The 23,890-nt window shown below is 36.4% G+C and overlaps 1 protein-coding gene across 4 annotated transcripts in view; it reads right to left on the bottom strand.

Moving 5' to 3' along the window:
* Positions 1–23,890, bottom strand: part of STXBP6 (syntaxin binding protein 6) — a 97,058-nt gene that overhangs the window by 19,217 nt on the left and 53,951 nt on the right. For all 4 annotated transcript variants that reach the window (XM_084207072.1, XM_084207073.1, XM_084207071.1 and 1 more), the window contains 2 exons: positions 5,481–5,611; positions 3,581–3,746 (listed from right to left, as the gene is read on the bottom strand). In XM_084207072.1, coding sequence (XP_084063198.1) covers positions 3,581–3,746; positions 5,481–5,611 — 297 coding nt within the window. The remainder of the gene's footprint in view (positions 1–3,580; positions 3,747–5,480; positions 5,612–23,890) is intronic.

The raw sequence follows: 23,890 nt of genomic DNA, 5'->3' as shown, positions 1-23,890 counted from the left end.
CTTATTAATTTGAATCTCAATACATGGCTTATGTGTTTAAGATCACTAAAATACATATAGTTAAGTAAAACTGCAAAGCAGAATTAATCTTGACATGAATATGCCGGGCATATAATCAAGTATCTGAAATGGTCTTAGGCAGCAGAAAACACTACTAATATTTTAATCTCTAGAATGACAATAACTGAGTATTTGATATACATTGGCAAGAAATTCCTAAATAAACTGGGAAAAAAATTGTTTCTGTATGGGAACATTTGATTGGTCATTTCAAACCAGCAAAACACCAAAATAACAGATATTGCAGACAACTCACTTTTGTTGTTATTGTTTTGTTTGTTTTATAATTTTCTGGGGGACAAACTTATTTCTATCAGAATTAATTTACATGTCAATGACTGCAAGAGTAGTATGTTTAAATACACACTTTTTCAATGCCTATCAGGTGAGAACTGAAATGAACAACCAACTACCAGGTATCTGACAGGAGGGAGGGCAACAACTGTCTTTTTTCCCATTCTAAATCACAGAATCATATAATGGCCTGGGTTGGAAGGGACCTTAAAGATGATCTATTTCCAGACCCCCACCATGGACAGGGATGCCACCCACTAGATCAGGATGCTCGGGGCAAATTCCAACACAAGTTTTCATTGGGCTCCTTTGGTCAGTCTTTAATCTTGCTGTGTATGGTAAACACCACTATATGCTTAGCAGGTGTCAAATGTGGTAAGCCAAGATGAGTAATACTGTATGGGAAAAGTACTCACTACCATTCTCACACTGGCATTTTATTCTTGGAGGAAAAATAGTGATTCATTAATAACTCCTGCAGGGTGTCCTACAGAAAAGGTCACAAAGGTAAAGATGCCATCATTTTGGGTTTCCAAGAATATTTTGATTAATTCAGCAGAACAATTGTTAAATATCAATGTGTAGAGGTAGGACAAAGCTTAAAACCAAATGCATTTCTAATATGCATCTAAAGGTGGCAGCAAATGTTTGTTCTTTATTCTAGGGCCAGAGTTAATCTCTAAAGAGCTTCAGTCACTGTATCTCAAGGTTCTATCCAGAAAGGAAAGTCAAATGCATCCTCAATGTCAGTTTAATGCTATGTCAGGAATCAAGCTGTTCCAATGAACACAACCTCTAAGGGATGAAATTTCTGCACACCAGCCATCTCAACTTTGCTTTGCAAAAGCAACACAACCTAACTAACATGGCCACCAAATAACAACATAACACAAAGATACTCCAAATTACACACATTCCAGTATCAGAACCCATACGTTATAAATTTACACAAGGGGAAAAATCAGTCAAAAAAAGGCCTCTAGCCCCAAAGCCTGCCTTTCTTCTCCACCATAACATACAGAAAACATGTAAGCTATGGAGAGGGCTCACCTCAATTCCAAACAGAAGACAAACCTGAAATATTTAGTTTAAGACACTAGTAGGAGGAATCTAGTTACCGTCTGCCTTAACTTGAATTTTTTCTTCGTTCTCAGAATTAGCATCCACACCTTCAGTCAGTTCTCATTATTGCTGTAAGTACTGATGTCATTAATCAAGTTACAGAAAATAGTCTAGCTTATTTAACTCTGCAAACTATAATTACATGACACACAAATGAAAATAAGGCAAAAAATGATTCTGCAGAAGGAGAGTCAGTGACAGGGCTCTGGTCTATAGGGAGGTGTGTGTGTGGGTGTCTGTGTGTGAGAGAGAAAGGAGGTTAAAGGAGGAAGGCCATGAAGAGGGTCTGGAGTTCCACAGGAACACCTTTATTTACTTAAAGCTAGGCTCCTAAGCACTTCCTGCAGAAACAAGAGCAGCATAAGTTTCACTTTCTCCACTCTTATTGTTTAGGAAGGAATAAGGCTCAATAAGATAAGTGGGTTTGTAAACAAGCCCTTCAAGTTCTTTCATCCTCAGTTCCACTGAGGAAAAACTGTCCTTTGGTGGCAATTTTTTTTTATTTTTGAAAATATGCATTAGCTATAAGATACACATTACACATATGATAGGCATATATATATATGTGTAATGACTTAAAAACCATGTGGGTGCATGCATATATATTGTAATAATTTGTTTTTAAAAAAAATTGTAGAGTATTAGAAGTTAAACTGTCAAACCATCAAAAAGAAAAGGTATTAATTTCACATGCCCAGAAAGTTCACAAGAATATCACTTATGCTGCCTTGGCTGAGGGGATGAAGTGACAAGCCTCATCTTGAAATCTGACTGCACTAAGTATGATTTGAACATACTGCTTTGATTAGTTAGCAAAGAACACCAACATAATAGCAACAACAAAAAACCCAAGTTGTAAATTCCTAACTGGATATAATATAGTTCAAACTACTTTCTCAAGTCTATGTTCTTTGATTTGTTCAGCTACATTTGGACCTTACTTTCTGTAGTCAGGATGAATTTGAGCTTGACAACACATTTCAACATACATTCCAGAAAATACCTCTTGGTATTTCAGGTATTGGACTACATGGGTTTTGATACAAACAGCTGGCTCAGTGAAGCTGACACACAGCAAGTCACTGAAATTTAGGGTCAACTATGACTTGGTTTTCAGTTTGTACAGGTTCTGTCAAGTTTAAACCTACCCAGAGGGAGTGCATCACCCAGTGTAAGGAAAAGCTGATAGTGTGAAGAACAGCAGAAGCACTGCATCCATGAGCAGATTTATTAGTTCCCATACAATGTCTATATGCAGCACTGTGTGTGTACATACACAGACCAGACTTGTGCCCAGTCAGAATGACGTGCAAGGAATATGGGAATGGTCACCATCTGCCACCAGAGGATTACTGAATACTCCCACTTTATATAGGAAGTTATGAAAGGGAGAATGTGGGTGTGCTTCATGGGACATGGTAGGGTCTAGTGTGCGTTGAAAAAGTAAAAGTTAAGCATATATTTATGAACCTCAGTGGCAATTTTTTTCCACATTGATGGCACTTGTTCAGGATAAAGTTAATACTGGGTCAGTTAAATCAGGAACTCGATTTTGGACAGGTCAAGATTAGAAGAAAAAGGCAAAATGTGTTGTGCTTTATTAATAACAACATATTGGCAGGAAGGAAGGAAGGGAGAAAAATTAGCAAACAGATAACCAACATGAGACTTTACATATGAAATAGAAAAGTTTTACAGTGTATCTTCACCCACTAATGCAGCTCCTGCCTCACCACCATACCAAGAAGAACACAAAGAAATTCTATTCACATGGAAAAGGGAAGAATAAGAGAATACAAAAGAAATTTTGCACATTTTTTTCTTAGTTTGAGAAGACAGTAAAAGAAAACTATTGATTGACAAAGTTATCTGTATCTGTTATCAGTTTCAGTAGCTAAAACAAAAGGAATGAAAAGGTAACAGAAGAGTGTGAAGTGGTGCTTGGTGGAGAAATGCTGAAGCCTAGAAGTTTACTGCTAAGTTAGCATGTTCAGACCCACGATTTCAAGATGTCATTAGGCTGCAAGCTTATCTGAACACAGAATAAATCACATGCAAACAATTTCATGTCCAGCTCCAAAGCATTAAGCTTTGATTCACTTACCTCCCATAATTTTAGATTGGCAGTTGATAAATTCTGGCTTCTTGTCTGTAAGGTATCGCTGACAAGTGTGATGTAAAACCTGAAAGAATGTGCATTTTTCTGAAGCTGTGTTTGCTACCCATTGGTCAAATGCATTTTCAAACAGTAAATCGAATTCTGGGGAATCCTAGAAGAAAAAAAATAGACTGTTATTATTTCTGTTTTAAAAATTATTTAGATAAAGATATTTTTCAAAATGTACTATGTTGCAAAAAGCAGAAAGGTCATGCAACCAATAACCATCTTGGTATTACTGCATATTTTTGAATGAAAAAGACCAAACAGGAAGGAAGGTTTTTTTACTGTTATATTTAATGAGGAATAGTCAGTTATGACAAAAATATATAAAAAAAAAATTTAGATCAAAAAATTAAAAGCCAAATTCTCATAAGAAACCATTGCCATCTTCAGATATATAGTTATTTGTGTCCTCTATATTACGCAAGCATTTACATCTCTCAACACAAAATCTATGGTCACATTATGTTATAGAAAATGTAGATCTGCTCTCCATGCTCAACCAAACAAATAAGCTAAGTCTTAAGCAAATAACAAGTCCTAGTTATGTATTTAATGCATTTTCATAAAGTGTTTCAAAGGACTCAGGATAACATGAGCAAAAGACCACTCCCAGAACAAATCACAGTGCAGCCCAAGACCAGATTCGACTGCCAAAATAAAGGATTTTATGCAAGAAGTTATGCTATAAATTTAATATTTGTGAAACACTGATTTGCAATCTAATCTAGTAAATGTTCTTTTCCAACTGATAACACAGAATTCACAGGGAGATGAGTTTGAAGGAAACATTTCCAAGCTTAAGAGCTTGGTAGGACTTTCAATCTGTTAGGTACATAGCTGCATAGCAGATGTTATAAAAGCACCTAAATCTCTTATGCCTTATCTCTTTGTCATTTCACTTGTTTTCGTAGTTCCTTTACCCACAGAAAATATAATTCCACTCCTTGCATTTCATAGGGCAGTGGCCAAGGGCTTCTTTTTTGTAGCAAGTTGTTAGGTAGTAACTAGACTTGGTACTAGGGACTTAGGTACTAACCAGGACTTGGGTAGTGACAGAATTTGGTGCACCATAGTTAAGATGCTTTGGTGGCTGATCGGAGCACAACTTTGAAGAAACAAGGGAGCTAGTCACAAAAATATTTTGCTATAAAAAGAATACAAAATCACTTGAGCCACATTTTTAACTTCTAATTATGTTGTTTTAGTACTGAGGAATTGCATTCATAGCTCAAGGTGAGCTGCATAGCCCAAACTAAAGGAATAATTCCACAGCTATTCAATATAGGGTTAATTGGTTTTATTTTATTTTTGGTATTTTTTTGTTTAAATCAGTGTTCACTTGCCATTTGCAGGTAAAGGACACTACCACATTTTCTAGCATAAGATAAGGAATGCCAAAATATCTGAGGAAAGGACTGTCCTAGAAAAAATGCAGGATTCCCAAGATTTCACAAATTTCAATCTCAGCAACCTCCTCTGTACTTACTTCTACCTATTTCTCTATCTCACAGCACAGCTGCATGCCAAAGTAGATGCCAAGAGGCTTAAAGCTGAAGCAAACAAGACTCTTACTCTGCTCTTTACAAGGAAAAGAGAAAGCAGTAAGGAAAGTATGGAAAGACAAGAAAAAAAAATCCATATGATGGAGTTTTAGCCTCCTCCCATGTTTCCCATTAAAATTTACTTCACATATTCCACTTAGCTATTCCTTTTTTGAGAATTTGCACTTAAACCTGTATCTTATATTTCCAGATACCTTTTGAATAGAAAGAATGCCTGGTTCCCAAATCAGTTACATAACAGCTCCATTTGCATTTTCTAGAAAACTGTCCAAACTCACCCGATTAGGGTCTATACCATTGACCTGGCGAAGCTGCTCGAGCATCCACTGCGTTCTCCTGACAAATGACGTGGAGCCTTCAAATTGCTTCACCTTTGTAATAGATGCTTGAGCTGGTTTCTTGTTTGTCACTGAACATATAGAAAAACACATAACTGAAATGGGCTTTATGATTCAGGAACATGCTGTTTACTTCACTTATCAGTAGCTGTTTTGCTGGTGTATTTCTACAGTGTTTCACGAAGCAAATACATGTCACTGATTCTGACAGCAGAATGCATTATCTTTCCAGGATAACATACTTAAAAGCATATTCCTTATTGTCAGAATGGTGGTATGATGCCAAACAAGCTGTTTAGTACTCAAAATTGGATATATTTTAGCCATTATCAACTTAAGTTACCAACATCCTGTAAAAAACCCCAGCACTACAACAAAGGTCTATGCATTTCATTCTTACAATCACAGAATGGCCTGGATTTGAAGGGGCCATAAGGAGCATCCAGTTCCTATCTCTTTGCCATGGTCAGGGACACCTCTCACTAGACCAGGTTGTTCAGAGCTCCATCCAGTCTGTCCTAAACATCTCCAGTGGCAGGGCACGGACCACCTTTCTGGGCAGCCTGTTCCAGCACCTCACCACCCTCCCAGTAAAGACTTTTTTCCTAATAGCTAACCTAAATCTACTCTCCTACAGTGTGAAGCCATTTCCCTTTGTCCTATCATGACACGCTATTGTAAAAAGTCCCTTTCCAGATTTCTTGTAGGCTCTCAGGTACTGGAAGGCTGCAATTAGGTCATTTCAAAGCATTCTCTTCTTCAGGCTGAAAAAACCCAATTCTCTCACTCTCAGACTTTCCTCATAGGAGAGGGGCACCATCAATTACCTTACTGTTCTCTTTCTCCCATGCTAATTTGCTTAAGTTTCTCATATTCAGCACTGAGTATCAATAATTTCTTTCTCATCTTCTCAATTTAGGAAAACAGAGAAGGAAAAAAACCCAACCATATGACCATGTAAGTATATGCACCTTATTAAAAAAACCTGTTACTTTAGACTGAATTTCATATTGCTGATTGAAAAAAACAAAGTGTTTTTCCAGTCTTTTCACAACACAGTACATGTAGGTCATGCTTGTATAACACCCCCAACATTTGTGACATTTGATTGCCAGCCAAGAGACAGAGGTATATGTACTTACTACACAGTAAATCTATCAAGTCAGACAATAGGCTGTGAAAAACACAGTATAAGAATGGAGGAACTAAAGCTTGTTTGACACCTTCCCTTCCAAATATTAGGTACCACAAACAACAACCATGAATAAGAATTATATTATTTATTGTAAACAAAATGTATGTTAAAGCCACAAAAAAGAAGACAGCTCTGATTTTGGAAAAGACTAAAAAAGGCAATACAATGCTCAAATTAGTGTATCACTAAGTCAGAATCATGTTTTCAAAGAGTACTTAATAAGGCTAACTTTTCAACAGCAGGAAAATTGACTTCCTGCATAGATGTTTTCTCTAAACAAATATTCTTTTAATTAGTGTAACTCCATGGAAGTTCTATGAGCAGCTTTAGACACTTTCTGTTGTCAAATGTGTATTTTGTTTACATGTCACTTATCTGCTGCTGTATGTTAAGTCACTCCCAATCACATTTCCACTTTCTGTGAAGAAATAATTTGTATAATCATTGTATTGCATAATCTACTAAAGCTGGTGTGTCATCTATTTTTTTCCTACCTAAACTCTTTCCAAAAATAATTTTACTCATATGGTCCACCAAATAAGAGTATTATTGGAAAAGTTGCTTTTCTCTGCTTTTAGATGCTGGCAGTCAAATAGAGCATCTAAAATAATCAAGACTTAAACAGCAAGATTGCTTATTTTTGTGCACCCATTTGCCCAGATAACCAGGAAAAGTAACAGGCTTCCCACTCTGAAAAAGCATGCTGCAAGCACTTCTGCACCCAGGGACACAGTTAAACACTAAGTAAACACTGATGTAATGCCTTATCATTCCATGAAGTTAAAAAGTTTATATTGGTTCTTAGGATGAAAATATAAAAATGCACAGATCAGTGTCTTGCTGTTAAATGTAATTTGGAATACATTAGCAAAACCAGATTAATATGAAAAGCTCTTTTCAGTATCTCAGATTTAGATGTTTTCAGTTCTGACTGTGCCTGCAAAAGTCCAAACATCCTTATGAGAACTAAACTTAATAAAAAGAAAATTCATTCCAAGGAAATTTTTGTAGGGAAAAAGAAAAAAAGGGATACTAGCATTCCACAAGGGAGATAATTGTTTTTAGGAAGCTACCTTGGAATAGAAAGAACAGCTAGACTCAGTATATTGATCAGCCTATTGACAAGAACGTAATACACAAATTGCCAGAAATCTCACTGACAGTGGAAGCACTGAGAGCCAAACTGGTGCATGGTGAAGTAGGTGATTTAGAATCTTACATCAAATGGTACAGAACACAGAAGATCAATGTAGTATCAGAAAGGTAGCAGCAAAATTAGATCAGAATGATTACTGAAATGCAAAGCCTGCTATTACTAAGAAGTGAAATTAGCATTAAAGATTCATTGCTTGCTCCATGGCCCATGCATCCAGATGAAACAATCCAAATAAAGCAGGGGTGTCAGGAAATCTATCTATACATCCAGGGTATATACAGGTTCTGTTTCTACTTCAAACCTGCACAGTAGTGAGGGTGAAACAAACTCAAAAACTGTACAAGTTTATGTGCCTATCTTCCCTAAATTTACACTTTGTATGTATTCAAACACTTTACAGCATTCTACTAGATCAAGTTTCAGGTATCTTCTACAAATCAGTACTAATTGAAGGCTATTTAACAGTGGCTCAACTTTCATGGCCTCTTTCCATGCAAAATGGGCAATGATCTACTACTAAATGAGCTATGTGTTAAAAAGAAAAAATTGTGCCTACTATATGTAAGTCACAGATATAATTAACACATGCATCTCTGCAAAACAAAGGGTTTGACACCGGGAAGTACTAGACGTTTTTTCCCTCAGAGTCTCATGGATAATCAGTCACAAAATGTATAGCCTTAAACTTTAATACAACAAACTTCCTATTGTTCTGAAGGCTTATACATTATACGTTCAAGTGCTCTTGAAAATGGGGCATTAATCTTTCAAGACAGATATAAAATTTTACAGATGACATTTAAACTAAATGTCTAATCTCCACATCTCTAGAAACTGGTTCGTTTGACATATCCAAAACCTACTTCTCCAAACTTCTTTATATAGAACTTTTAATAATCAATAAACAGCAGCTTTGTCTGCATTTGGAGCCATTCGTGCTCTGTACTGCAGTGAAAGATTTACATTACATTTCCAAACTTCATCACCTCCCAAAAATGCCTATTAGTGATGAACTACAAAAGCATCTTGATTAGGTGATTGTTTCTGTATCATCCACCACATAACTCCAGGAGAGGCCAAAAGGGCTACTCCTCCACGGAGGAACCTACAAGGACCTTGGGTATGTCATCACCTTAGGCAGAAATTCAGTCTTAAGCTAAATGGTGCAATCCTCTTGGGAAACAGCATCTCCTCCTTTACATCTCACACTCAGGATTACCGTGCTCAGCCAAACAGATCTAGTTGCATTTCACCTTTCGTGTGGTAGTATTTTAGGAAACAGCTAGCATTTCTATAGCATTCAAAAAACCAGCTACTCACAAACCCACCAAACATGCCTTAAAACCATCACTTAATCCGTGACAGCTTGACAGTAATATGGCAGTCACTGTAACTACTGAGAAACCCTTTGGCAGCCGGGAGAACCATCCTCACTAGCTGCTCATTATATTGCTTAAAAAACTAGAGCACTTCACCAGCCACTGAGTGGGAGTTATCTTGAAAACACGTAAAAAGTATTTTCTAAAAAAATGAAAAAATGTGGAAGCAATTACACAGACCTAGACACATTCCCTCTCTGACAAATCATTTAAGTATTTTTGCTAAGATCTTACATAATTATCATCTATCTCAATAAAAGCCAATATTTAAGTTATGCTTCAATTTTAAGTGGGTATTTTGTTTGCTTTGCCTTTTTTTACAACTGTTAACACTGTGCCTTCAAAATAAGAAGCTGTAGCAGTGTGGACAAAATACATTTATTTGGAACCCACCAATAAGTGGTAGGTTCATACAGCATTTCTGCATGTGACAGATGGAAATAAGATTTCTTCTTTTTAAGCAACATACAGTTATCAGCAAAGTAAGAAAATGTGAGAAATCAGCTACAGCAATTTATGAAGGAAGATATTGTGAGGTTGGTGACTTTTACGTATCTTTGTCCAGTTGCTACTCAATTCTGCAATGTTGTCTCAGAGGACTAAGCACAAGTAACTTGTAGAAATGCCCCAGAAGTTTGAGAAAGAAATGTTCCTTGGGTTTTCTTTCAAATGTCAAAGTACAAAGGCTCAAAGAAAAGACATTAAGAGATCTATGAGGGCTGGCCCCCATTTGCTATTCTTACCTATATAACTCCAAAGGAAAAGGAAAGAAAGATGATCTACCTCTATTCCTTCAGCATAAGGTCTTCCTTCTTTCACTAAGACAACCTTGTTATTGTTTCCCCCGCCCTTTAAAATCCTTTTCTTCCCAAAGCAAGGAAATGAAGACTAGGCAGGGGAAAGGACACTCACACATCCCCTCAGCCTTTATGATAGTAGAAGTCTGTATTACCCTGTTGTGCAAGGCTGGTCCAAACTAGGACTGTTCAGGTCACATGGTTCCCCAAAGTATGGGTCCTGGCAAGCAGCTTCCAGATTTTCCCACAATACCTTTCCAACAATCAGAAAAATGAAGCTGAGAATTAAGATGGAGCAAACAGGTGAATTCTGATTTATTTAGGTCATGAGGAGTAAGAGCCAGATATACATGAAACTGTCTTAGTAGACCATGTGAATTTTAGGAAAACTGTTTCCAGTCTGCTTTACATGACGGTTGTGAGCTTTGCTACCTATCAATTTCAGCTCTGAGTTTGAGCACCAAAACTTGTAGTGTTTCATGTTTTCTCAGAACAGTTTCAACTAATACTGATTTAATGTGTAGTCTGAATTAATTCTAGAACTTTGAGCCTTCCCACTGTGTTTGTCCAACTATTACCTCTTGCACACCTGCCACACTTCTTAGACCTCAACAATCTATATATTATACAAAGGGATGCTCTGAGAAGACTGTGGCAAAAAGAATTTAGACTTATGTTGCCACTTCCAGGATGAATTTTTTTTAGGTACAGAGAAAAGAAAGGATATGTTTGCAGCAAAAGACAGCTAGCCTCACTGAAAATAAACAAAATCAGCTAAAACTGGGGCAAGTTTGAATTCCTGCTTGCTGGTCAAGTCTTGCCAGGTGCCAAAATGTTCATAAGTTGAGGCCTGACTTCTCAGAATGGCATCTCCTATTTTTGCCCATGTTTCCTCCTTCCTTCATTTGACAGTGCTGCTTTCTCACCATCTGGGATCTAAGGAGCTGAAAGCAGGGACAAGCAGCACAGTCCCACCTTCTCCACTTGCCAAATAGGACATGAGGATGTAAATGGCCCTAAATACACAGTAGTGTAACCAAACATTAATTCCTTCTGTTTCTTTAGGCACAGCATAATGTTTTGACATCAAATTGTAAGTAAAAGAAACTTTCAGATACAAAAGAGGCAAACTGCTCCTAAGTCTAAACACATACTGGTTTTCCCACAGCCCTTCCCAGTAGTTCAGATAACAATATGCATCATCTGTCTGCTTAAATCAGCTCTATTGCATCACTGCCCATAACAAGCTGTCAGCCTCATACTTCAGGATCAAAATGTATGAAACGCCTTTCTCTTAATTAATGTATATTCATACATTGTTTAAAATCAAGTTGTATGTAAGCAATAAATTTTATTTCTACATGCAAGTTATCTTTATCTGTTAACTAGTAAAATAAAAATCTAGTACTAAAAAAATTGGTTAACCTGGAAATTCAGGTTAAGATATGTGCTGTATCTTCACAAGATAAAGGACTTGATAAAAAAGTGTTCTGGTGACTTCAAATGAAAAAAAAAAATATTGCTTTGAGTTGCAATGAAAAAATACATTTTTTGTTAATGTGTATGACACCATGAAGTGCTATAAGCCTGAAGTGAGAGTCTTCCAACATAACTGTACTAATAAAAAACTGCTGCTTAGAGGCAGAATGTCTTACCTTTGGTTTCCTCCCCTGGAAATATTTATTCTTCACAGAACCATGTAAATAATTGTCCTTAAAAACAGATTTTATGACTATTCAAACACCTGAACCCCCCATCATCCATATCCATTGCAGAATACTCATCCTTCCTTTCTATCAAAATTTTAAAGCTATAAATATCGACATTTTCCAGTCTTAAATTAATAATTTGCTTGAATTATTCTTCAAATACTACAGCAATATAGTTTAAGTTACTGATATCAAGGCAACTACTTTTCATAGTGGCAGTTATATAGACAAATGTAGGTAACAGTGGCAAGAATGGCAGACTTCATTTTGTCGCCAGAGAGAAAGCTTCTGCTTAACTGCAAATATCTGCAAAGGAATCTTATTAAACACATTTTCACTTCCAGAATGATGACTGAACTTCCAGGTTTTGTTTGAATTGCCTTTTACTACTTTATATTGCAAAGCAGCCAACTTTCAAACTTTTCCCACCTCCTTTTTCCTGCGCACAGTCAGCTGCATTTGAGGACTCAAGATACCTCTAGTCAAAACCAGCAGATTTATTGTGTGTGTTTTTAGTTAAAACCTAGTTGAGAGGACAGCATGGTGCTCAGGCAGATCTACCAAAGCAGGGTCACTGTAGGGAAGATAACAGATATTCCAGCCACATCCCAGGGAAGAATGATGAATGTCTTACAACCCAGACACCAAAATCTTCATCAGGGACCTCCCAATTAGAATAGAGCTCCGGCTGATCCTGACCTAGAGCATTTTATTTTAGTAGTTCGCCTTGTACTGGCATGATAGAGCCTCATCTCTTAATTGGAGAATATTTGGTCATTGAGAATTTCAGTTCATTCTATTTTTCTGGATCACTTATACTTTCAATCTTCTTTGCTCTCCTTTCCTTAAAAGGAAGGCAGCATTCATTCTACACAAACTTTGCTGAAGAGCAAGCATACTTTGAAATCACCTTGTAAGCATGTATGCACACTGCAGAAAATCTTATCTCAATTTAGCTGAGGAATCAAGGCTCAAGACTATAGTGAATACATGTGTTGGTTGTCCTTTCATCACATACTGGTCATTTCAGCACATGAAACTGTGAGGAACCAATTAAAATCAATACCACAAAAGTACTTGTCAACTTAAGTGGAATTTGGCATAATTCCCATGCAAGTTAACAGATGTGCATCCTTAGCAGAGTGTACACTAGGAATTACCTCACCAGCCTGAAAACAATGTTTGAACTTCACAGCAAGTGTCCTGAGAGGCAGGAAGAGGCTTTGAAAAATTAAAGCTTGAATTTGTTACTCAGTAACTCATACAAGGAGCATGGCATTTGACAAAAAGTGCTCCATTTCTAAGCTTGCTCAGATAACTTGAGAGGCTTCAGGTCCTGAAACAAACTGGCCAACAACTTTTAAGATCCCACATTCTAAGAGAATTCTGTTATAACAGGTTAGAGGGTTTACTGGAGCTTTTAAAGTTACTTAGAAAACTGTGTTTTTCTTGATTTTGCGCTTGATCAATGACCTAAAATGAGACTGCTACTAAAAATAAATACTTTCCATGAGCAGATGTAAGAAAGGACTATTACAGCCATTCAAGACAAAATCCCCAGCTTTTGCTATACAATGGCCTCAGTCAGAACAGCAGTGGGAAAATTCCATACACTTGTAACTCAGACTATCTGAGAGAATTCTAGAGAACCCTGCACAAACACATATGGTATGAAAACGTCTAAATATCAATATACGCAACTAAAAAAGTCTGTCAGACTTCAACCACTTAAAGCTATGAAGAAATTGAAACACACACATACACACATCCTCAAAGCAATAAACACCCCAGAAACATATCAGTGGGGAGGTATCTAAAAGTCAGCTGAAATGTGATATAAAGCCAAAAGAGAAAATAAATTTCACTTTGGAAACATTTTAAAGTTTTATTTTGGGCTCCAGGTCAATACTGAAGTGTTGTTATTCAACAAGTCTACATGGACTGAACTTATTTTGTCCATCATCTGTAAATGCCAACAATAGAAGCTACTACTACAGATGTACATTCCAATTTTGCTCTACCAAGTAACAATTATCAAAAAAATCCAATCTGAAACAAAAAACTAACATGAAGCCAGAAATAAACCCATGTCTATTAAAAGCACTACTGCTTGTTTTTTTTTGTTTTGAAGTACCTGAACAATAGCATTTTATCTGCCCCACTAGATAAGTATGAATTATTTGAAAGTATGTGTTTTGCCTGACTGTATTAGACCAATTTCCTACCAGAAAACAGCCAGTGAAAGTATAAATTAGTTGACAGTACACAAAGCATAAGGTAAAGGAAACTTACACTGAGGGATGTATACTTTTTGTAAAGCAATATCCATAGTGTTCCTAGACACAGTACACTAATAGCCCTTGAGAGAGGAAAATCCAATTATTCTCTTTTGCAGATTTTGTGTATTAGTAATAGATTTATATTTATAGCCAAATTAAAAACAAGTGGAAGGAAAAAAGAAGAATTGCTCCTCAGATCCGGATTTCTGCTACATTCAAAAGGTTAAGACTAAAGATATTCTGAAGCAGATAAATGCAACCGTTTGAAAGACTGCAAAAAGAGAAAAAAATGCCCAAAGAACAGGCTTGAAACATAAAAAGTCTGGATCAGAGAGATCTATAATCTCAAATATTTAAAGTAGTTTCACTATCTAGATACTCAGCAGTTTGAACTTGAGACACCAGACATGCCCCCTTAGCTTGCTGCCATGCTGTGAATGTTGGTAGAAGATCTATAATGGATGGAGCTGCCTGCTGTCTTGGTGGGTGTTTCTACAGAGAACTTAGTAGTACTGCAGTCAGATTTAAAAAAAGCTCCTCCATATATCAGGGGAGGAAAAATACAATGTTACAACAGTGCAAAAAAGCCCTAAACCATATCAGCATCTGGAGGACAGATAATTCTCCAAACTAGGAGAAATACAGTAGAATCACTTTAAAGAGGGGAGGGGTAAAAAAAAAGGTCAAAAGAACACAACCCTGGGTTAGAAGAAATGCTGAAAAATTGTCAACAATCTGAACACAAAGAGAACTGATACTACAAGCAACACTAGAATGTCTTGAATGTTTGTTCCTACTTCTGTCACTATGTATTCATGCAAAATGCAAGAAGAGGGGTGTATTTTACAGTGGATGAACTGCCCATTACATCTCCCTGTACTTAACACTTCTAAGTGATTTTCAGATTTCCTAAAGTAGAAATTGAGGTGCAGACCAGCATATCATAAGGCAAATTTGGTACCTGGCAAGACTGTGAAAATACCCACAAAAAATATTGGCAGGTTTTCTAAAACTATATATTTGAATTTGTGAACTCTAAACACGAGCAGACTGAAAGACACCTACAACCTGAAAAATGAAATCTGACATTGCAGCTTTTTTGTCTCATGACATTTTATAATCTCATTAATGACTTTTTTAAGTCCTTTGCAGTGCATTGGAGGTAACAGAGTGAATCACATGAAACTCTAGAAATGCGCTTGAAATGGAAAACGCATTTGATTTCTTCCAGCCAGACACTAGAAGGTTCAAACTAGACCAGATGAAAATAATTATTCCGATTTGTTTAAAATGGAAGACCCTAAATGAGGCTACTTCTCTACTGCAATCTGCTGAGAAGGCTAGGACCTACTTGTTGCCTGAATCTTGAGAAAATGGGTAACTTGTGTTCGCTTTCATACATCTTTTGCCACACTTAACCTCAGGAACACATCAGGGCCACCCATTCTACAGCAGGACACAGAAACACACTAAATAAAACCACATCCATCCAATAGTTCCAAAATTAACATGTAACATCCACCACTGAAAAACAAAGTAAGATTCAAATACCAACTTTAATAAGCTGGACTTGACTGTGGGATTTCCTCACAAGGGAAATTACTCTGGAAAATTAAAATCAAAGGCAATTTCTTTCACAGCATAATATTATTCCAATCTTGCCATAGTACACTGCTAAATTCTGGAAAAGATAACCAACTCATTTATGATTGAGCAGAGATACTTTTGGCAGTATTTATCAGGAGCAAGAATAAAACAAAGTTAGGTTTTTTTTAATAGAACCTTTCATCTCTCACTAGATGTCTTGCATTTACCAGCATCCTAGTTCTTAATTATTGCATTTGTCATTCAAAGAAAAGTCAATTCAGGACTAACAGAGATATCCAAACTCAATCTTCAGGAAAAAAATGTCCACTGGTACGTGACAGTCTTAGAAACAACGTGACAGCAATTTAATGTGAATCTAATACTCTACTCTTTCTGCAGAAAAATTTATGCTGCTTTTACCAATTCCATCATGAAACTCTCAGAAGTCTGTACACAGCACTCAGATTACCAAAACATTCCTGATTTCATGACAGACTGGAATTACTTTGTCAAAACATGCTAGAGTTTCTTCATAGTTGCCTGCTCATTTACACAATTTAGGATCTCAAAAGTGAATCTGACCTGTCAACGTCACCTGGTCAAACCCCTGCTCAAAGTGGCACAAACATTATCATTCAGTGAGGTTACTTAATTGCCAAAGATAGTAAACCAAAATAAGAACTTCATTTTCTTATGGTGTTTTTTTCCTCTCCTCTCCAGACTTGACAGGCAGTCCTCCAATCCAGGAAGGGGATTATTCCAGCCCAGGTGCAGGATTTCATGCTTGTCTTGGCCAAACATCAATAAGTCCCTTTCTGTGTCCCCATTCTCACATCTAGAGCCACATTACTGAAAGTCCTTCCTCCCTCCCCTCCCATGTGATACCACCTGCAAACCTGAGGGACACAGCACATCCTGTTATCCTACTAATGGAAAAGGAAATGAACCAGGACTGGCTGCAGGATCACCTTCCACACCCACCATGCCATCAGCAGCCGACCCATTATGACACTGAGCCACTGCGCAGACACAGAATCACACAGAACCACAGCTCTGAGCCCCGTGCTGCTCTCAGCTCTTCCTCTCACCTCAGAGCTCCACCTCTGCTATACAAATTACCCATCAGCCTACAAGGACAGTGAAAGCTGTGCTACACAACTCTATTCCCATCTAAGTGAGTGATATTAGGTCTACTCAGGTATTCATAAATTCCTTTACAAGCATCAATTTACTGCTGTAATGCAGAACATTAATGTAACGAGCTATAGATATTTTGTCTTTTAGTGTCAGTTTTACGTAACACATAATTTTTACTCACACCAATATTTTACTTTAGCTTTACCTAATTATTGAAAGCTCAGGGCCTAACACTTAAAATCAGACCACACATATTGTTTAAGGGCTCAGTGCTACTGAGCAGATTTGCAAACTAAATTTCATTTGCAATTTTCAATTTAAGTAATTTTTCCATAGCTTATAGTGAGAGATTGAATGAACTCTAAAAATACACAGAAATGACACACTACCCAGAAATAACTCTGTTATTCAACTTAACTGCCCTCCTGCTGTCAGCATGTACTTCTGATCAAGTTCTATATTCTTAACATTTATGTCAGTCATTTTTACTGTACCGACCACTCTGTAAAAACTGAAAGCACTTTAAGGTAGGGGAATAAAGTAAAAGAAAAAAATCTACAGTATTTGTACCAGACTATAAATTTTTTCTCTCTTCCCTCCATTTAAAATTAAACATATAAAGAAACAGAAGAATCTCCAAACACCAGGACTAACAACTGGATTTTCAACATACACAAAACAATTGCTATTTTTCTTGAATGAAATTTATTACTATGCAACTTACATGAATTTTTGTATTTGCAGTTGTCTTTGTAAAAAGTGGGTTTTTGTCAGTTGGCTATGACTTCTTGGGAGGTTTTTTTTATTCTTTGCTTCATATACCTCTAATACAGAAAATTCCCATCCTGAAAGAAAAGGTCCTCTTTCTCTTCTGAAGTTTTATGTATAGTAGAGCATTGGCTTGATTTTTCTGCCCTCTACTACACAGTATTAATATAATCTATTATTTTAAGCCTCATAGCTTGCAAATTTGCTGCTAATAGCTTCTTTCCACTGCACAGTTACAGCCGAGAATCACCATGAAGGCTGTCCTGTAATTAACCTGTTAGAGTCATCCATAAATACTCTTTGATAAAACCAGACAAATGGTGCAGCAAAAAAGAAAATCTGTCATCTTGACTATAAATTGCTTAGTTTAAATGGATGAATGTGTTTTTCAAGGCCTTGGAGCTACACTAAAATTTGCTGTTTAGGACATGAACAGAATGGCTTTGAGTTACAGTAGTAGCAATAATACCTCCATAGGTTTTTCAGTTTCCTTAAGCCGTTACTCTTTGTGAAATAAAATTATTTCTAAGCTTGCCAAAAGTCTTGAACATGAAAAGCCTTTAGAGTGGTAGCAACTGAGACCAGCTACTAAGACTAGCCATGTTCTCCTCAAAAAACAATAATTGGCCTTTCCAAAATAAAAAAGTCCAATATAAAATTTTATTCAACAAATTTAAATGAAAATACAATTGCATCATTGAAATTATTAATATCTGCAGACAAAAACATGAGACTGTGTCCTGAGTAATACCTTCACAAAGCAAGTCAGTATCACTGCAACACATGTGCTCATATTCAGCTATGGCAATTCAGAAAGTAAATTCTGAACACTGATCAGTAGGCACATCAAAGCACTTCCCCTAAGATATTCCATGAACTATTTCTGCTTATTCTACATGAATTAAGGACATATTTTAGAAGATACTTCAAAATTTTACGGCATTCTATGCCTCTTTGTTTTCAGTCTCTATAATAGAGCAATATTTGCAAGGGTACAAATGTATAAAGTTAATTATCGCCCCAGATTTTTATATTCTTCCAATAGGCTAAAAAAGCCTTTCCAATGACACCATCATAAAGTAAATTAACACTACTTTCTTCACCTCCTATTAGTAATGGTATGTATTTTCACTGCAGATTAATAATTTACTGGTAAATCAATTAATGATACAGACATTAAGTCGATTTAAAAAAAAGTTTACTGCCTAATGTCCTTTGAAATTAAATTTGCCATGTGATCAAACAATCAACTAAGAACTCATAAGTCAAGTCATAACAATCAACTAAGAACTAAGAAGTCATAACATTTAGAATGTAATGTAGATGTATTGACTTCTGAGCTTAAAAGCATTAAGAAAGAGAAAGGTATACTTATAGATTGATGGCACACCTAGCTACTTTTTAAACTTAAAATTCAAAAATCATATGATGAGACCTGACCAACAAAAAAGTGTGAAAACTTCCTGAAGAAAATAATTTTCCTTTAAAGTTGCAGGTTTTGTCAATTAGGTAAAGCTTCAACAACATTATCCAGAGATTTAAATTACAAAATTGATCCCTCAAAAGTATTAATTTTAGTGAATAACGCTTTTATAATTCCACAGAAAAAATATGACAGTGTTGACTCAGATTTAAAAAATTTAAATATTGTGAAATTGTAAGTTTCTGGCGTATCACTATCAATATATTAAAAGGAAAACTAATTCAACTAAAGATACCCTATTTTACTGAGAACTTTAGCATTTACTGAAGACAGAGGAGATGGAGTCCCTCTCGACAGACTACAGTATATTATGCAATCTGTCCAGCTGGTGGACAGGCTGTCAAGAGGTGTAAGTCCCAGTCCAATCCTAATTTACACACATGGCCTTTATACACACTCATCAACTGATGCAATCAATACCAATCCTTTCATGACTGTATATACTGAGGACTTAAGATTGGATGTTTTATGGATTAAAGAAGCAAAAGAACAACAAAGTTCAGCCAAAGCAAGAAGAGAAGTAACTTCAGCATTATAAGCAGTTCCACTGAATGTTGTTTAAGATTTATTAAGAACCCTAAAATTTACAAAATAAACCCAAGTCCTGGAGAACAGTGTAACAGGACAGTTAGTAAATAAATGTAAGCATTACAAGCAATCTATTTCTAGTTTTTAATGCCTAAACGCCACTTAAAGAGTTGAACCAGGACTTACTTCAGAGAATAGTGACTTATGTAAAAGCCAAAGAATGGCTATTTCTAGTAAACAGGTTTTAGACTGCTCTCCTCTGCCCCTTACCCCAACTATCTCGATTTACATGAGTTTGATTATTTTTGGCCAGGATACATATTTCTGAAGTTATGCTAGAAATTAAGAAAAATGCGTATCTTATCTTGAAACACATCATCATCTATATTCCAACACCCTTTTACATTCTGAATATAGAGAATTTATCACTGAATTATCTGTGCTTCCTTTGCCCTGTGCTCCTCTCCTCCCCTTGCCCTGCTTAAAGAACTTACTAGGACTGCATAGCCACAATCAGAGGCTTCTTTTCTCAGTGAAACTCTATTAAGACCACTCCCATCTACATAAGAAAAAAACCCTTTTAACCAATATTCCTGTGTAATACCTTTTTCTCATGCAGAGACAATTTTACATATTCAAGAGTGACTATTCTAGCCTGGAAGCCAGCTATACTGCTGAATCTTTTATGAACAAGGCATTATTGGTACCACAGCAACAAATCCATATAATTCCGCTTAAAAAGTTCAAGCTTAGAAGCAAAACCAGAAATACTAAACCAAATAGATGAATCAAAAGGTTTGCAAAGACTGTGCTATCATCAATTTAAAAAGGAATCACTTATCATTTCAACAAAATATATTATCCAGTACTAAAAAGGAAAGAAATATAAAATGGAGAGAAGATTAAATAATCATTATCTGACAAAGACAAACTCAAGGTGGCTAAAGGAAAATGCTGAGCAGTGAAAAGAACACTGTAAAAGTCTAAAGCATACTGGTATGAGCTAGTGGAAGTCTCATTTTAAATCAAAGGTTATTTACTTTACTGGGCTCAGCCTTACACAGTTTCAGGAAGAGGGGCTGGGAGATCCAGGACTGCAGCCCATCTATCTCAATGTTTAGAGCCACACATTTGTATTACACACCACTACTGTCTGCACAGTTCAGACTCATAACACTTCCCTTTCCTATCAGAGCACCGTGACAACGGTATGACAATCTTCTTAAGTCAAGATAAAAGGAGAACAGACAAGGAGCTTTGTCACAATCTATTTTCTCCTAATAGTTCTCTTCTGCACCATTTCCCAGCCAGCCAGGCCCAGACACCAAGAGAGAACTGGATCAGAGCTTCATGCCTCTGCCCAACGTTTCAGGAGTAAATGGCTCCACACCACTGTCTTATACACATGGCCTAAGGCTAGTATTTTTTGTTTGTATAAATTGAGGACAATTTCATCCATGCAGTGCCAAACTGTGTCCTACTTCAGTAATAAATAACTGCTTTGATTTGTTCAGCCTGAAAGAACTCACTACATTGCATGAAGACCTGTTTTATTATTAAGATCTATGCTTTGTGGTTGGCTCTCTCAATGCCAGGAATCAATTTTTTGTTCAAATAAGCTCTAAACAATGAATCGCTTTAATGTTTTGTTTCTTTCACATAAGCACTCACCCTAAGGAGAAAGAGATAATTCAAAGTAAGCTGGTTTCTCTGTCCTCTACCCTCCAAGAAAATACAGTTCACTTCCAGACCTTTTCCTTCTAGAAAACTCAGAGCATTTATTGAATTCCTTAGAAACTAAAAAATTTAAACAGAATGGTTGCTTAAGAATTTCTATTTGAGAGGGGAAAAGCATTTACTATTTTTCCATAGGAGCAATAAAAATTATAAATTAGCCCCTGCAAAGACAAAACTACTCAACAAACCTTTATTTTGCTTTCTTTTGCATAAAGAATGAATAAATAAATTTCATACTGAATAAATAAATTTCCGATTAGAGTTATAAGCTGGAAAGAGAATTGAAATTTAAAAAATGCTTGAAACAAAAATGCAAAAATCTGTGTACTTAAAGTAACACACAGGGTTTGCTTCACACTCTAAAGACTTGCTTTCACAGCTTTGAAGAATTTACAATACGAGCATATTGTCAACAGCTGTCATAATTTCTGCAGGTCAGACCCTGTCTGCCAGTGAAGGTCAGAAAATCAGCTGGATATTTCCAAATCCCAAGACTGTAGCAATAAAGTTATCATATCATGTAAGTTGCTCTGGAGTGAAATTTAAGAGAAATTTCCTAGAAACAAAAGTTTTTAAAAATTATCAGCACTCAATAGTTTACTTGCCTAAGTATATATTAATAGTAGCAGTTAGACATAGCACCATAAAAAGGGGGTTGGAGGAAGGGAGGAAAAAATCCACAGCCCACCCTACAGGCTAATTCTCCTAATGAGAAATTACATTGTTTTACAAATAATAATTTCCACTACCTTTTCCATCTGGTAGTTATTCCCAGTTAGTGACCCGTCACAAAAGCAGCTGTTTCAGCTTACACTCACTCAGAACAGCTTTCTGCTGCTAGGTAAGATGCTCTACTAAAACCAAAGTTGTTGTGCTTCACCCCAAAACACATAAATAAAAGATCAAGAATAGGACCCCTCGCTATAAGGGGTTTAATTCCCCATTCCATCTTTTCACATGATCATTTGAGAACTCAAAAAATTAATTAAAATTATGTGTAGAAATCATTACACCATTCCTATTTGAGTTCTTCCTTACTTGGCACTTTTTCTGTCACTGCTTTTTCAAGAAGCAACAACTTGTCTTCCAAAACTTCAGTCTCTGTTAATGAAACAGTAAATGGGACATGAGAATACCTTAGAAACACTGGGACACAGTAATTAGTACCTATCATTTGATTTGCAAGAGACGTTTGCTCATAATGCTTGCCGCAAAATCTCCTGTGGCATCAGCAAGAGATGCCCACTGAACCCTTCCATACTCTCAAGCTTGAGAAAACTGAAATGGTTTTCTCATATGAACTAAAATCTTAAATCCACAAGATTACCTATGAATCTAAAAAAGGTTCTGTCTGTTAGACACAGCTATGTACAAGCAGTACATTGCAGCATCAGCTGGTTTAAGAGTTCTTAAGTGAACACATCTGCATCCCACTTCTTGGTTTCCCACAGACTGACTCTATCACAGCTATACAGAATATTCTACTTGATACTAAAAGAAATGAGCACTACCCTAGAACATTTAGATGCTATAGGGACAGGTATTCAAGTACTTAATAATTTGGCACTGCTAAAAGTGCAGGGGTGTGTCCCTATTAGCATGCCAGGACAAAAAATTATGGTAATGAGGCCTTCAAAAGGCTCTTTAGAAGTCAATTTAGCCTTTTCAGAGATTTACTGAATGTGGTATAATTGCAAAGACTGCCAACACAAGAAGTTGAACGTGATCCAGAATATAGCTATAGAAACTACATCATGGAAAGAAAGCAAAGGCATTTGGACTAAAAGGATACAAGGACTAAAATTACAGGGGAAGGGAGCAGAGCAGCCTTATCCCATTTGCGGGTTTCCGTCTTAACGTCTTGCTCTCCCTAGTAAAACTCAGCAGCATGATGCACAAGAAATACAGGAATGATGAACAGACTTTTAAAAGAAGCATCTCAATAGCTTACAAATGCTCAAGGATTACAGGACAATAACATGGGAAAAGTAAGGTCTCTAGGTTTTAATTATATTTTAAAGGGACGTCTGCTTCAGTTGTATTTATGTGCCAGCTTATGCTGGAACATTCCCTGATAACAGGTATTGAATATGACTAGCAAAAGTATAAAAATACAACCAGGACCAGATTACTTTAAATTTTTAAATCACATCAATTTATCTTAAGGAGAGCTGAAGTGCATAATCAGCCAAGTGATGTTTCACAGCTACAACATCCCTACATACCAGGCATTTAGGAAGGGATCTAAAAAAGGGCCAGAAACATTTCCACACTTATGTCTGGATAATTTGACCAACACAGAAGTTATTAATTTAATTTTAAAAAGACCTTGCAGAAAGATTCATCCATGCATCTGCCCACCCATGGGAACACACCCATTAGTATTGTACTCCTAGGAAAAAGGGTGCTATCTGATGTAATAGTTCTGCTTTAGAGAGAAGCAGTCCTTTACTGATATCACACCATAGGATACTCACAAGGATTAGAATGTGACAAGAAAAATAATTGGGTATGTTCTCCTCAACTCACCTGACAGTACCAATCAGAATCAACATTTCCTCTTAGAAATGTTAGGCTATATTATACATCTATTTT

This window comes from Fringilla coelebs, assembly GCF_963513975.1.
Source record: "Fringilla coelebs genome assembly, chromosome: 6".
Classification (NCBI taxonomy): Eukaryota; Metazoa; Chordata; class Aves; order Passeriformes; family Fringillidae; genus Fringilla; species Fringilla coelebs.
This window is presented reverse-complemented; position numbering and strand designations above follow the sequence as displayed.